The sequence below is a fragment of the Cladophialophora bantiana genome, assembly GCF_000835475.1.
Source record: "Cladophialophora bantiana CBS 173.52 unplaced genomic scaffold supercont1.9, whole genome shotgun sequence".
NCBI lineage: Eukaryota > Fungi > Ascomycota > Eurotiomycetes > Chaetothyriales > Herpotrichiellaceae > Cladophialophora > Cladophialophora bantiana.
In genome coordinates, this window is record NW_015971583.1 from 1374402 (window position 1) to 1387347 (window position 12946).

Here is a 12946-nt window from a genome sequence, read left to right on the forward strand (position 1 = left end):
CTGACTAGGGACAAGTTCCTAGATTCCAGCATAGCTGACGAAAATTACACCACACCCGAAATCAAATAGTTGTTGACGCGGCGGCAAACATGAGCGTTGATTCGGTGGTATATGCTATGATCTGGAGAAGTGGTTAGCTTTTTCCTCAATAGGGTGATGTGGTGTCGTCGTACAGAGCCGACAATTGCAATAACCTCGCCAGCAACAATTGTCCATCGTCTACCAAAGACGTCTGACATGGAAGCGGCAAGGGAAAAGCTGATGGCGGGGACAATACTCCATCCGCCCACAATCCAGGAAATATCGCCGAGGTCGGTGCCCATGGAATCTAGAATTCCAGTGACTAGATCACAACAACAAGAGATTGGACAGGTAGGAGAAGGACAAGGACTTGCTGCAAACGTTACTAAAGTCAACCACACGTCAGATATTGCTGTGCAGGTGCTTCTATGGCAAGTAGAGTCGTCCATGTCAAGGTTCCTGCCTTCTCTGGATTATCGTATCTTCCAAGGCAGCTTCGTACGGATCGTCCAGGCCCAGCAGGATTTCGTGGACAGAGAGACATGACGAGCCTCTGATCGAGATTGCTCAATGACCTCGACTTCGGTGCCCGTTGTCTTTTCTTCGAGCGAAGCAGACATCATGTACAACTACTTCGTATCCAACAGCAAACTCCCTTCTGAAAAGGGCACCAGTAAAGGGCCGCAAAGGGGGAGATGAGCTGAAGCCTCAAGCTAAAATATGGCACGGCCAAGTCTTGATGTTGATATTCTCCAAGATTCTCCAACTCTGTACCGCGTGCGTTCCAAGCGAAGGGGACTACTTCTCCACCTTGTGAATGATAATATGATAACTGTGGTAGACTTTTCTTCTGCCACGGGCAAGGAAGTCAGCTTTAAAGCAAGTGAACTTGGAGACTTGGAATGAAGTTTTGCCTCGTCATGGCAACTTGGTCCTCGTTTGCTGGACAAATGATGTTCATCCGGCCGCCACCTAGTGAGTTCTTGCGGAGGACATATTGTGGTATATGATGGTTTAGAGGACCGATCTTAGACCCAAGTGTTTTTGATGGAGCGTGAATCAACAAAACACTCGGAGTCCGGGCCGCCTGATTGCGGCATCGCAAACCAAAGTCATTGAAATTTCTTGCTTCGGGCCTCAAGGAGCCCCACCGCTCCAGCAGTACCTCGTATTGGTGCCTTTGTTGCTTCCCAGCATCCAAAATCATCCGTGCTCCATGGGAGATAGATATATGACCGCAGTGAAGTCAGTGACTGAGATCTGTGCTCCGAACAGTGTCGGGATACAAAACAAAGACCGATCAATAGAAAACGCCCCACATGAGTAAGTGGAGTAACCCAAGGCTAGCCATTGCTGCTTCACAGCCTTGTCTGGGGGTACCCCACATAGTCTAAAGTTCGCCTGGGGTAGCAACAGCTTGAGCCGCATCGAAGACAGAAGATTGCTTGATGAGAACAAGGAATTATGTTGAGTCAGCCAATAAGCCCATTTTGGGGCCTCACAGTAACATCAGTTCGAGGGCCGGAGAAGTCTGTAATGTCTGATACATCCTTGACCTGGAGAGGTGACGAGGAGGATGCTGGACCGAACATGGCATACGGCGTTCATTACCTAGGCGCTTCTGAGACTACAAATCAGTCCAGACACCAAAAGAAGAGCAAAGCATCTAGAATGATCCTCCATTGCTGGACACTTACTAGTACCCGGCAACAAAAAGCCCCCTCCCCATCCTGAACTAAGTTTTCAATCTCGTCCAGCATTTACGACTCAATGGAGAGAGATTGCAAGCTCGCGGCCTCGATTCTTGATTCTGTTCCACCGTGCACCAACGAAGTGGATCGCAGCGGGGCGCCCATGTCAGTACGCACTGCTGCAGCAACGGTTGCTCTGGTGCATCCTTCACGGACTACGTCCGGACATGGGAATGGTTCCAGCGCCGGGCCTGTGACTGGAAGGAGAGCGATTATCAAATGCAGCTGGGATTTGCTAGGTGTTGCGTGATTCTTTTACGCCGTGTCCATTGCATCGCCGATCGTTCCATTGGAACCGTTGACCGCAAAAGTAACATCACCAGCGTCACTGATGAAATTTTTCTCGAAATCGTTGACAAGTTTGATTGATCTCGCAGGATCGTAGAATAATCTGTAACTTCGTTGGACATCTTCAATGCCGACCTCTTTTGCCTTTCGCTTCTGACTCAGCAATGTGGATGTGGTGATAATGTTGCTCGCATATCGGAGACCAGATTCCTGGCCGATTTTGGTGAGAAGGGCGAGCGCGTCTGCTGAGAGGTCGACTTCTTCTTCCTGGGCACGAATGGCGAGGATTTGGGAAATTTCGTCGGCCGAGTACGGCTGAGTGCTAATTATGACGAGTCGGTCCAGGAAATCCAACGGGAGGCCGTGCGGCGAGCTGTATGTCGTCCCGCGAATGCGAGTAATTCCTCGGTTGCTTGCCATGATGACGATCGGTGCTAGATCTGCTTCCAAGGCACGATTGATATATGAATAACACTCGATGTCAAGCATGTGCACTTCGTCAATGAACAACACACCGGGGATGATCTCGGCTTTCCCTTCTTCTTTCCATTCTCCGACCTTGGTGTTGATCTGATCCCGTACCTCACTTCGTATCTCGCCCGTGTCGCCGGAAAAGAGGGCAAGGAACCCCTGTGTTCTCGAATTGATGACATCGATTTCATGCAAACTGACGGTGTGGACAACCTCTTTCCGCACTTGAAGTTCTCCTTCCGGACATTGCACGAATTTAGTATCTGCACCCATTGCATCGTAGTCTCGTGAGCGCGTGTATGATCTCCCTAGTTTCGTAATTTTCCCCGAGGATTTATCAATTGAGATGATGTCGCCAGCCATGACTCTCTCCTTGGTCATTGAATCGATCATCTTAGTGCCCATGTCGTAGACTGTTTCCATATCGGTTGTTTTGATCGTGAGTTTGCCTTGTTTATTGCCCTGCGATATCTTGTCAATCACAGCATGAGTGGACCGTCGAATTGTGCCTCACCCCTGAAACGCTCCTATCAATTTGGATCTCAACCACCTCTCCTTCAATGATCTCGCTCTCTTCCTTTATCCTCACACCAATGGACTTGCGGAATGCCTGTGTTAGGGCTTCGGTTTTGGACATCTCGAGGGAGAAGATTTCGGAAGAGGCAAGCATTGTGAAGGGGACATCGGGACCCAAGGATTGTGCCATAGCCATCGCGATTGCAGTTTTCCCCGTGCTTGGAGGACCAGCAACCAAAACTGCTCTCCCAGCAATCTTGCCTTCTTTCACCATCTGTAGAATGACTGCCGCCGCTTTCCGCGCTTTCTCTTGGCCGATTAGCCCTTGGGATGCGGCTCTCGGTTCTAAGGTCGCGAGGTCTACGCCGAGACCTCGAATGTGAGAATGGGCAGCGACGAGATTAAGGCCGCGAACCTCGCGACTCTCGGATACGGTTGCTATAGGCTAAGGGCGAGTCAGTGGAGCAACAACCAAAACAACTGAGGAGCACTCACCGCCGCCATCTTGTAAGAACAAAAGAGCTTAGTGAAAAGATGAAGCGGCCACTCTGGCGAAGGCGGATTGACAAGGACCAAGCGCTGATATTGCCAGTCCACTACTCGATGGGTTGGTGTGGGCAAGACGGCGAACGGGAATAGGATCTCAAAAAGTTCGCGGAGTCGGACAACCTTCCATTTTACGGGAGACGCGTTACACGAGTCTGCGCAACCTGCGTCACTGGGTGCGAGCCAGCGGCCTAACGATCAGGTCCTTTGCATTGAGGAAATGGATGGCAAACTGCAAACAACAACTGGAGTAAGCAGCAACATTGTCTCACACTATCAACACATTTAGATGTTGTATTTCAATTCCCTGCGGGCAGGTTTCCTCAAGTTTTCCCCTCTGAAGCTGCGCCTCAAGATTTGCCAATCCCCTTGACCATCATCCGCTACTTCTCCTCTCGACTCATGGACCAGAGCGCACGATATCTCAGTTGTGCAGCTCCGCTGCCAGACATTCGGTGTCTCTACACGCTACTCAGGCGGACGGGGTGATCATTGTACTGTCAATATGCAAAAGTCATCGTCGCAAAGTTTGGCTTCGGCTCCGGCTTCTAATGCTCGTTTACCTTCACGAGATCCCCGGTCCAGAGGTAGCGCCTCCTCCATGCATCCGGCCGACGGTATTGATGCTGTTAGAGATCACTCCGTCGATAGTAGAGGAGAAGATACCCCTTTAACCGCTTCGCTGAAAAGCCCTAACGCGCCGTCCGAACCAGATGAATTCGAAAATGCCTTTTTCTCTCATGTCGCAGACGTCATCAAAGTCGACTATTGGACACGCAGGTTAGACTTTCTCAGACATCAGGCCAAGGGCGCTCAACAGGAGCACGAAAGAGAACAGAAAAGGAGCAATCAATTTCCCATACTCATTGAAGAGTCCCTACAAAGGAAGAACCAAATCGACGCTGAGTATCAGACAGCCAAGTCTGAGGGAGACGCCTCCATAGTGACGGCACGGGCATCCGCAGTCAATTTCAGGCGAATACTGCGAGAAACCTTCGAGTCCTCCAAGGATGACCAAATCAGGACTTTGTCTAAGCATGTGGCCAGCCTTGAGCAGAGCGTGAGAAGTCTCCGCTCGGAATCGGAAGCAATAGCCTCGTCTCGTCCCCAGTCTGATGAACTGCTCCGATGTCTGCAAAGACTAGAAGAGCTGAATTCGCAGAATGAAACACTCCGGAAGCGAGTAGAAAGTTTAGAACAGAAATCAGCGTTGATGGAATCATGTCTTGGAGGCTTCAAAGGCGTATCTGCATCTATATCAGAGTTGAGGAAAGAGATTCAGCAGATCGAAAACGAGTCAAAAGCACCACAAGAACAAGCGCTTGAGAAGATTGATCGAGTCCGTAGGAGCATTCATCTCCAATTTGAAAATATGCATTCCACATTGAAGGACGATTGTTTCGCTCTCCGGTCCGATTTAGACCTGCTTCGTTCTCAGGTATCAACACTCGGAGAAGCTGTCGAAACCTCCAAGGCGTCCGCCGCAGACGAACGGGTACGAGTTACTGCTGTGCAGAGTGAGCTCACTTCATTGAAGGAAGAAAATAAAGAGCGGTCAGGGCAAGTGGCGTCCTCGCTCGAGGATCTTTCTGAGAGATTGAAATCGACCCAGACAAAACTCAGTCAACAGCCGACACGTGAAGCTTTGGACTCACTGCAGACGGGATTGACTAACATAGAAGGCCTAGTGGAGAGTTTGAAGGCAGTCCGCGCACAGGTTCAGGCAGACCACCAAAACCTGGAGTTGACCCAGCAAGATGTTGCAGAGCTTAGGGCAATTTGGCAGGACGGTCGAAATCTTCCTGCAGAGTTCGACTTGCTTCGGCAGCAATTTGTACAGGACTCGGCTATGCACACCGCTCGCATGGACAAGCTCAAAAATTTCTTGGCAATTATTCAGGAGAAGTTTGCAGAGAAATTTGCAGAGAAATATGGCGGAAACCTGAAAGCTCTCCGGTTGCAACTTGCGGAACAAGCGAACAAGCAACAAACAGAGAATCAAATACTCAAGAGTCAAGTCGCCAAGTACGCTGAGACCTTTCGGGAACCCAAAAAGCAGCATGATGAGCACCTAGTTGGCGAGCTGGCACAGATACAGCATGAACTCAGAAAATGGGGATCGGAAGTTCAAGGCCCACGTGAAAGGCAAGCACCATCAGATATAGATCGACCTGTTGAGAAGCAGGATTCTATCTTGTTGGGAAACTGCGACAAGCTGGCGCCTTTGTACTTCGGACTCGACCAGCGTATTACCACCACTCGTGAGACGGTGGATGTCCTAAATACACTTCTGTCACGCGTCCAAAGACAGCTTCACGAAGTGGTAGCCAACCAGCAAGACATACGCAACCAGTTGGAAAGCTTACGAGTCACGGTTGGAAATATTGCGGCTGATCAAGAGAAGACTGAGGGCATTAATGCAGGGTTTAGATCTAAGCATGAAGCTTTGGAGAAGCGGTTCGAAGAACAGCTCAACAAAGCGGCCAAAGACATGGGAGACGTATCTACCTTGATTAGCCAAGATGAGACAGACCAATCTACCTATCGCGAATTGGGCGACAAGAACGTGAAAGATCTGCATCATACCATTCACCAAGGGTCGAATAGAGTCAAGCACCCACGCCACTCATCATCACAGAGTGATGGAAAAGCAATATCACTTGAAGCTGACGCACCGTCGATGAACTTCGACCGCAGGTCGCAAGTTACGCCTGGTGAAGCGGATCGCGAAACAATAATAATGGCTAACGCGGCGCAGGCTCTGAAGAATTCCAGCACTACAGTAAACGGAAACTCTGACGACAACGAGCACTCGAGGAAAGAATTGCTGGCAAAGTTCAAGAAGCCGGTGACACCCCAGTCTCACGCTTCGTCGAAACCACAACCTTGGAGCGCACGCGCATGTGGTCATTCTCAACCAACGTCGAAACGCAAACATGCAGAGAGTCAAAAATGGCATGACCCCGGTGATGACGATGAAGACGAGGTCCAGGCTCCCAGGCGCAACACCCGACGTTACGGTTGAATTCATATAGGTCCTCCCTTCTTTTTCCCGCACAAATTTTGAATCAAATCTGGCTTTCAGCTCGGAGGAAGGACTTTGGAGCATGGGGGCAAAGCTACATTTTGTCAAACTCATGAAACTAGGCGGTGGTTCTTGAACTTGTGTCATCGCCATGACAAAAACCGTTGAACAATTCAGGCATGGTTGGTGATGATCCTAACGACTTATGAGTATCGATGGTGAAGCGGTGGGTGGAAAACAACGAGCCTCTTTAGTGCCGAATGTATCTACCCTTGACTGGCACCGAGTGTCTTTGGTCTCGTGAGTCTGTGAATATCTGTTCGATGTAGGAAGTATACATGAAGACAGAAGACTCTGAGAATGCCAAGCCATACGAGGCTGAACACACTGTAGGGTTAAGATCTGCGACTCTTACTTTGATTGGTCAAAGTGGCAAGCGTCAGCCTCGAACTTTCCTATATTAGCTTAGCCCAAACCTTCCACTCGGTTGCGTAGCCACATCACCGAGCACTCGGTAACAGTATTGTTGATCTTCCCACCCATCCCAATGTATCTAATGTGAGGAGTGCCCTTTATGATTAATCAACAACATCAAGTATGCCCGTTACGAAAACTAAAGTGGTCAATCAGAAGGAGAGTTTGGAGACTTGTGCGCGGACGGCAGGTTAAATTCAGCGCCCGTCGACCAACGGTAAGAGATTGACTGGTACATACGAAGAGCGAGTTGGAAGAGATAGCAAGGGCGATCTCCAGTCTTTGTTACAGGCAATTCGACATCCTCCACAATGAGCTGAGCTGATATGGCTATCGGTCTTGTTGCACATCCGACATCTCTCCCGACCACCACGAGCCCTCGGCTCCGACTGCTAAGCATCGGATATGTGCGGACGAACCGCTTTGTTAGTCATCCTGGCTGTCAGAAATGCGACAAACAACTTACCGATTCTACTGGGTCTGGATCTTTCCCCCGGTTACTTCAACTCATGGCCATCATCCCCCGGATTCGACATCTTCTCTTGAACAATCCCGATCCACTTGCAACCATATTGGCGACCGAGTTGGTTCCCTACGGATGCCGGCAACCAAGTGTACAGAGATGATGCAAGATCTAGATTGTCGTCTAGGACTGGTCGCCACCCTTTTTTGGCGTCCTTTGGCGGTTTCCCAAAGAGGTGTACTTTTCCTTGACCTATCACAGCATTATACTGTGGCGCTATGGCCTCCCCCCCGGCCCCAGCCGTGGTACCCGTCCAGGTCACTTAACTTCCCAACATTGCGTATCATCCCTTCATGCGGAACGACGGAACTACTGTTCATGTGAAGAGTCTGTATGGTTAGCTGGGATGTCCCAGACAGAAAATAGTTAGAGGCTACTGAAGTGCTTCTGGCATGCGTAGTGTCTCAATTTCCTTTTTATCAGGGTTCATTGCCCTGATATCAATGGTTTATATGTGATTCAGTGTATTTTTCTGCTTCTTCGTCCCGAGACCCTGTCAGCGGCGCTGCCTGTGTGTACAAACTCTTCAACTCACCACATGAAGATCCTGTTCCCGCCGTAAAGGATATGGCGAACTCGGTGTCTTCCACTGTTACGCCTGCAACACCATTCCTCACCCGGGTCGACGCCCGAGACCCCAGCACCACGGCCGACTTGGTCCAAGAGGTTCTCGAACGAGATGGTGCTATCATCGTGACGAACCTGCTCAGCCGCGAACAGGCCGAGCAAATCCGGCGTGATCTCCAACCGCATTTTGACGCCGACGGCGGCGACAAGAGCGGCTTCTTCCCAAAGACCACGCGGCGAGCCATCGGCCTGTTGGGCATATCGCCCACATGCGTGGATCTCGCCCTAAATCCGCTCTTCAACGAGGTAGCGTCCCGACTCCTGACCTCCAAATTCGAGTACTGGATCGGCCAGGAGAAGCAGGTGGCCGTCTCCAAGCCCCAGATTTCCAGCACCGTGGGGTTCCAGGTCAATCCCGGCAGTCGCCAGCAGGGCCTCCATCGCGACGACATCGACTACCACATACGGTCGGGACATGATTCGGTGCTGATTGGCTGTGTGGCTGCGACGGTCAAGACCACGCGAGAGAATGGCGCGACCGTTCTCATCCCGGGCTCGCATCGGTGGAAGGACGACCGCTGCCCGTATGACCACGAGGCTGTTCCCGCTGAGCTGGAGCCAGGAGATGCCGCTATCTTCCTTGGGAGTACATACGTAAGTGCTCAGCCCGCTCATCTTTCGTCCTTACCAGAGGACTGACATACTCTACTTCGCACCTAGCATGCGGGTGGTGCTAATACAACAACGCAAGTTTCCACTATCCAGTTTCGCCAGTACCCTGCCCGGGTTTGAGAGTTATTCATTTCGCCCTTGGAGTCTCCCAATGTGGATCAGAACTAACCAATCTTCTAAAAACAGAGACCAAGTGCGGGAGACAGTCGGTATCTTTCTCACAAAAGGTTGTTTTTTGATGTCTCTTTCCCCCTTGTTCTACTTATTCTAGCCCCCTTCTCTTTGAACATTTCTTCCTTTGGCCTCCTCGATCACCATATTTCTCCAGGATTCGTTTCCCGTGCCTTGCCAACCCTTCTATCGACCGCAACCCCCCTCAGTTACGACAACTGTAGACCCGGGAAATCAAGATGCACATTCCAACTGCCCTCCCCTATCTCCCCCCTCCTTCATTCACTCTCTCCATCCTTTCTTTACACAATCTAACCAATGTGTCTGTGCAGGAATGTACCGCCAAGTCGAAAACCAATACCTGACGGTGCCGCCCTCGGTGGCATGCTCGTTGCCCACTAAGGCCCAGCGCCTGCTCGGCTACGGCGTGAGTCCACCGTTCTGCGGCTTCGCCACCGACTACAAGGACCCCATGCAGGAGCTGTTCGGCGTGGTTGATGCGGAGACGGTCGTGCTGTGATTGCCTGACCGAAAGAATAGGGGAAAGGGAAAAGAAAATGGAGGGGATGGGGAAGAAGGGAATGTGTAAGAGTGTTTCCCCCTTTCGTAGAAAGAAAGACCGAAGCCAAAAAAAAGGAGTGAGCTGAGATCACGGTCCGAGATTTCCGAGAAGTGGAATGAATGTGACATACGTGTGATTCGCAAGGCGGATCGTAGATCTCTCAACGTACTCTCGTGTCTTTGATGGCCTTCAGCAAAGAGTCCAGTTCAATGCAAATTCATGTTCTGCTTCCTCCAAGTCACGGCGATCGGTGCTGATCCTCCTGTCCCATTATACAGAGTTTCCTCACATTAGGGGCCCCTCCTTTATGCGATTCATTGTTCCATTGTATTAAAACCTGCATTGTCTTCGGCCTAGACCTTGATGGACATGCAATGAATACGGATGGATGCATATCGTCGTCTAAGACTTGAGATGGCGAGGACATCGGCCGTTGCAGTGGAGAGCACGCGTACCTCATCCACGTAGATATGTCGAAGGGTCGCCGATCATATGCATTTGTGACATATGTATCTTGCGTTCTCCAAGTACCTCGTTATCTCGTGTTACGGGCCCCGTTGTATGTAGCACCCCAGTTTGTACTTTCCACAAGATTGCACGAGGTCTTACTACTATCCTTCTTCCTCTTACCCCCTTTTCCGGGGCCACTGTGCTCATTGAACGCTGCAGCATGGGATCTTTTGTCTCCACACGGAGCCTTCAAGCTATTTTCGAGTGTCTGGGAACTGCGCAGAAGCTCTTCGACGACCTTTTCAATATTCTTCCGGCCTGCGTCAACTTTCGCATTTCAGGATATCGAAAGCTGGAAGCATTGTTTCCGTCATTCGTGGTTGTTCTGCTGGGGCCTCTGTTTTCTTGGGCTTCGCCTTCTTCGAGCAGACTTTCCAGTTTGATCGGGCGCAATGGAGGTTGGTGTGCGCCTTCGGAACAGCTCTAGGGACTTCCCTCCTAAGGCGTGAAGGGCGTCAACAAACCAGAAAGATTCTGCTTCGTTGGCAAGGGGAGCCTCTTAGGTGTGTGAGACCAACATTCGCTGCAGTGGCAGATATGTATGGCATCCATCTCCACGTCGTGTTCCCCCCCCGTCGTTGTAACACTTATGGGGTGTGGCTTGCGCCGTTCCGGCGGAAAAGAATTGTCTTCAGACTCCTAGTTAGGGCCTGCTACGTTTGAACGAGAGACTTTGGCTGAGGCCGAAATGATGACAATAACTGTCGGAGCATGGACAACTCTTGTCTCACATTTCTTCTCCGAACTGCGCTGTCAGTTCCACGATGGCTCCTGCTTGGAACCGCCCCGATCGATCGAAATATGTCGGCGTTCAGGTTCACAGTATCGGCGGGAATATGAGTGGCATTGTCATCAAAGCCTCTCTCTCTGCGCGCTTTCTGGACCTTTTCCCGAGATCTTATCTATTACGGAGCTGTGTTGTGCTTTCGACATGCAAGTGTCTTTGGCATGCATTCGGTAACGAGTCCCATTATGGATCGAGGCACCTTGCGCACTGTCTCGTGCTTTGGTGAGACTCCCGTCTGTTGTGTTGTTACTGGCATTCACGCCTGATCTTTTCGCCTGAGGAAATTCGGCGTTGATCCTAGATGGTGCACTTGACAAGCTTCTCCGTCGAGTTGAGAATCGGGCGCCGTCATCGTTGCCCTTGTCACTCTTCGAGATCGAACATTTAGCCCCCCTCTATCGGTTGTAACAGGCGTCTTCATGGTGTTAACCGAAGACTTCGTCCTTCTTAATCTTCTTATTGAGCACACTACACCCCTGCAAGTATGCTTCGGGTAGTGCTCGCTGTCCGAACCCTCAATGACGATGTAGACGGGAGGATGTTTGCTTGGTTGGTCGACTTACTTCAGTGTTCGTGCTGCCGGGGTGGCATTTGTGTGTTGAAACGACTTAGGACCGTCTAAATTAGAGATCCGCGGACCTGTTACTTTGCTTGTTGAACGTCTTCTCGTGGAGTGGTGCTCGGTCTTTGTGCGGCTTTTGTAAGACATGATGTTGAGATTGTCTAGCTCTTGCGTCATCACCAGGGCGCTGATCGATTTCCTCCAGTGAGGCTGTCGTTCATCGAACCAGTGTTGCAGTATCATAATTTAATTGGCCCCTCAATGTCTTAATTGATGATCTAGGCTTGTAAGACGGAGCTGCAACAGAGATTTGGTTATTTTCCGCGTTAACACTCTCATTTGCCTTGGCAAGAGTACTATCGCTTGTCCTTTTCGGCTGTGATGGGCCTTCTTCTCCTGGTGCGGATATGGTATTGGTCTTCTTCGCGTGCTTGTCTATCTGTATCGACTCGTTCACTGAAATGGACCGGACGCGGTTCTGGCGGGAGCGGATCCTTGGACCCAGCAATATTGGATGAGTGAGAGACACGTGGCTTCCCCTCTGGATCGGATACGCTTGAACTCTTGGCCGCAGGGGTATACTGGGGTTCTGTGGTCGAGACAATCACAGCCGTCCTTCTTTTGTCTGCATATCCTTCATTGTTGTTGCTGTCGCGCCCAGCTTCTTCTCGGACCTGGAGTCTTCTTTCGTCGCTACCGTTGTCTCTTTCGCCAAGAGCGAGGGTAATTGCACCTTTATGTGCTCTGATCTTTTCAGATGATAGCGTGCTCTCCATGTGCGATTTGGCCGAAGGATTTGTGGTGCTCACTCCAGCCTCACTCTCAACATCTTCGATCTGCTGACCGCCTCATGATTCACTCATCGCTTCATTGGTTCTGATCTCAACTGTATTGCCGTGTTCTTAAGACTCCGTTGAGCACATCACACCTCTTCGCACGATGCTTAAGTTCGCGCGGTTGCTGTACGTTACCTGCACGGAGAGCAGCCGCGATCCTGGACGTTGCATTGATCTAAACACCATGGTTAGCGCTGAGGACAATAACTCTGTCGACGAAGGAACTGCCACTTTGTCAAGCAGGAAATGCACTCACAGGAGTCTCCGCAAAGCCTAACTTGTAGTGTAATATCTGTGGCAAATGTCACTCATATTCTTGCTTTTCCAAACCCCGAGAGGCGTTCGGGTCGGGGTCACCGTCAGGAAGAGTTAATGGGCGACTTGCGACCTCTGAGATGCCAAACTTTGGAGAATATTCTCGTCCATGTCCACCCGTTATCCAATTTTCCCTACCGAGAGAAGGCATAGTGCTAGTCACAAGTCAAGTTAGAGTGAGCGAAGGGCCAGGAACGATAGAAGTGTCTTCAGAACAGGGTATGCCAGGCCTCGACCAGATATTGCGGGTTCGAGTTCGTGCGAGGCGCGAAAGAAAGAAGCGATGAACTAAGACTTTCCAGTCAGAGATGAAAAACGAGGAGACGGTTGCACCACGACAGCGGACTTG

The 12946-nt window shown here is 50.6% G+C and overlaps 6 protein-coding genes across 6 annotated transcripts; 3 read left to right on the forward strand and 3 right to left on the reverse strand.

The window, feature by feature from the left end:
- Positions 1 to 61: 61 nt before the first annotated feature.
- Positions 62 to 323, reverse strand: Z519_06810 (uncharacterized protein; the record flags this gene model as incomplete). Its single annotated transcript, XM_016764548.1, has 2 exons — positions 62 to 121; positions 174 to 323. The coding sequence occupies 2 exons, from the start codon at positions 321 to 323 to the stop codon at positions 62 to 64; spliced, it is 210 nt and encodes a 69-aa protein (XP_016619630.1).
- A 1704-nt stretch (positions 324 to 2027) lies between these two features.
- Positions 2028 to 3551, reverse strand: Z519_06811 (RuvB-like helicase 2; the record flags this gene model as incomplete). Its single annotated transcript, XM_016764549.1, has 3 exons — positions 2028 to 2993; positions 3046 to 3492; positions 3543 to 3551. 3 exons carry the CDS (start codon positions 3549 to 3551, stop codon positions 2028 to 2030), a joined length of 1422 nt encoding a protein of 473 aa, XP_016619631.1.
- Positions 3552 to 4098: 547 nt separating this feature from the next.
- Positions 4099 to 6618, forward strand: Z519_06812 (uncharacterized protein; the record flags this gene model as incomplete). The annotated part of the gene is made up of 1 exon (XM_016764550.1): positions 4099 to 6618. One exon carries the CDS (start codon positions 4099 to 4101, stop codon positions 6616 to 6618), a length of 2520 nt encoding a protein of 839 aa, XP_016619632.1.
- A 1564-nt stretch (positions 6619 to 8182) lies between these two features.
- On the forward strand, positions 8183 to 8974 carry Z519_06813 (uncharacterized protein; the record flags this gene model as incomplete). The annotated part of the gene is made up of 2 exons (XM_016764551.1): positions 8183 to 8836; positions 8903 to 8974. 2 exons carry the CDS (start codon positions 8183 to 8185, stop codon positions 8972 to 8974), a joined length of 726 nt encoding a protein of 241 aa, XP_016619633.1.
- Positions 8975 to 9359: 385 nt separating this feature from the next.
- On the forward strand, positions 9360 to 9545 carry Z519_06814 (uncharacterized protein; the record flags this gene model as incomplete). The annotated part of the gene is made up of 1 exon (XM_016764552.1): positions 9360 to 9545. One exon carries the CDS (start codon positions 9360 to 9362, stop codon positions 9543 to 9545), a length of 186 nt encoding a protein of 61 aa, XP_016619634.1.
- Positions 9546 to 11802: 2257 nt separating this feature from the next.
- Z519_06815 (uncharacterized protein) lies at positions 11803 to 12222 on the reverse strand (the record flags this gene model as incomplete). Its single annotated transcript, XM_016764553.1, has 1 exon — positions 11803 to 12222. One exon carries the CDS (start codon positions 12220 to 12222, stop codon positions 11803 to 11805), a length of 420 nt encoding a protein of 139 aa, XP_016619635.1.
- Between the last annotated feature and the right edge of the window lie 724 nt (positions 12223 to 12946).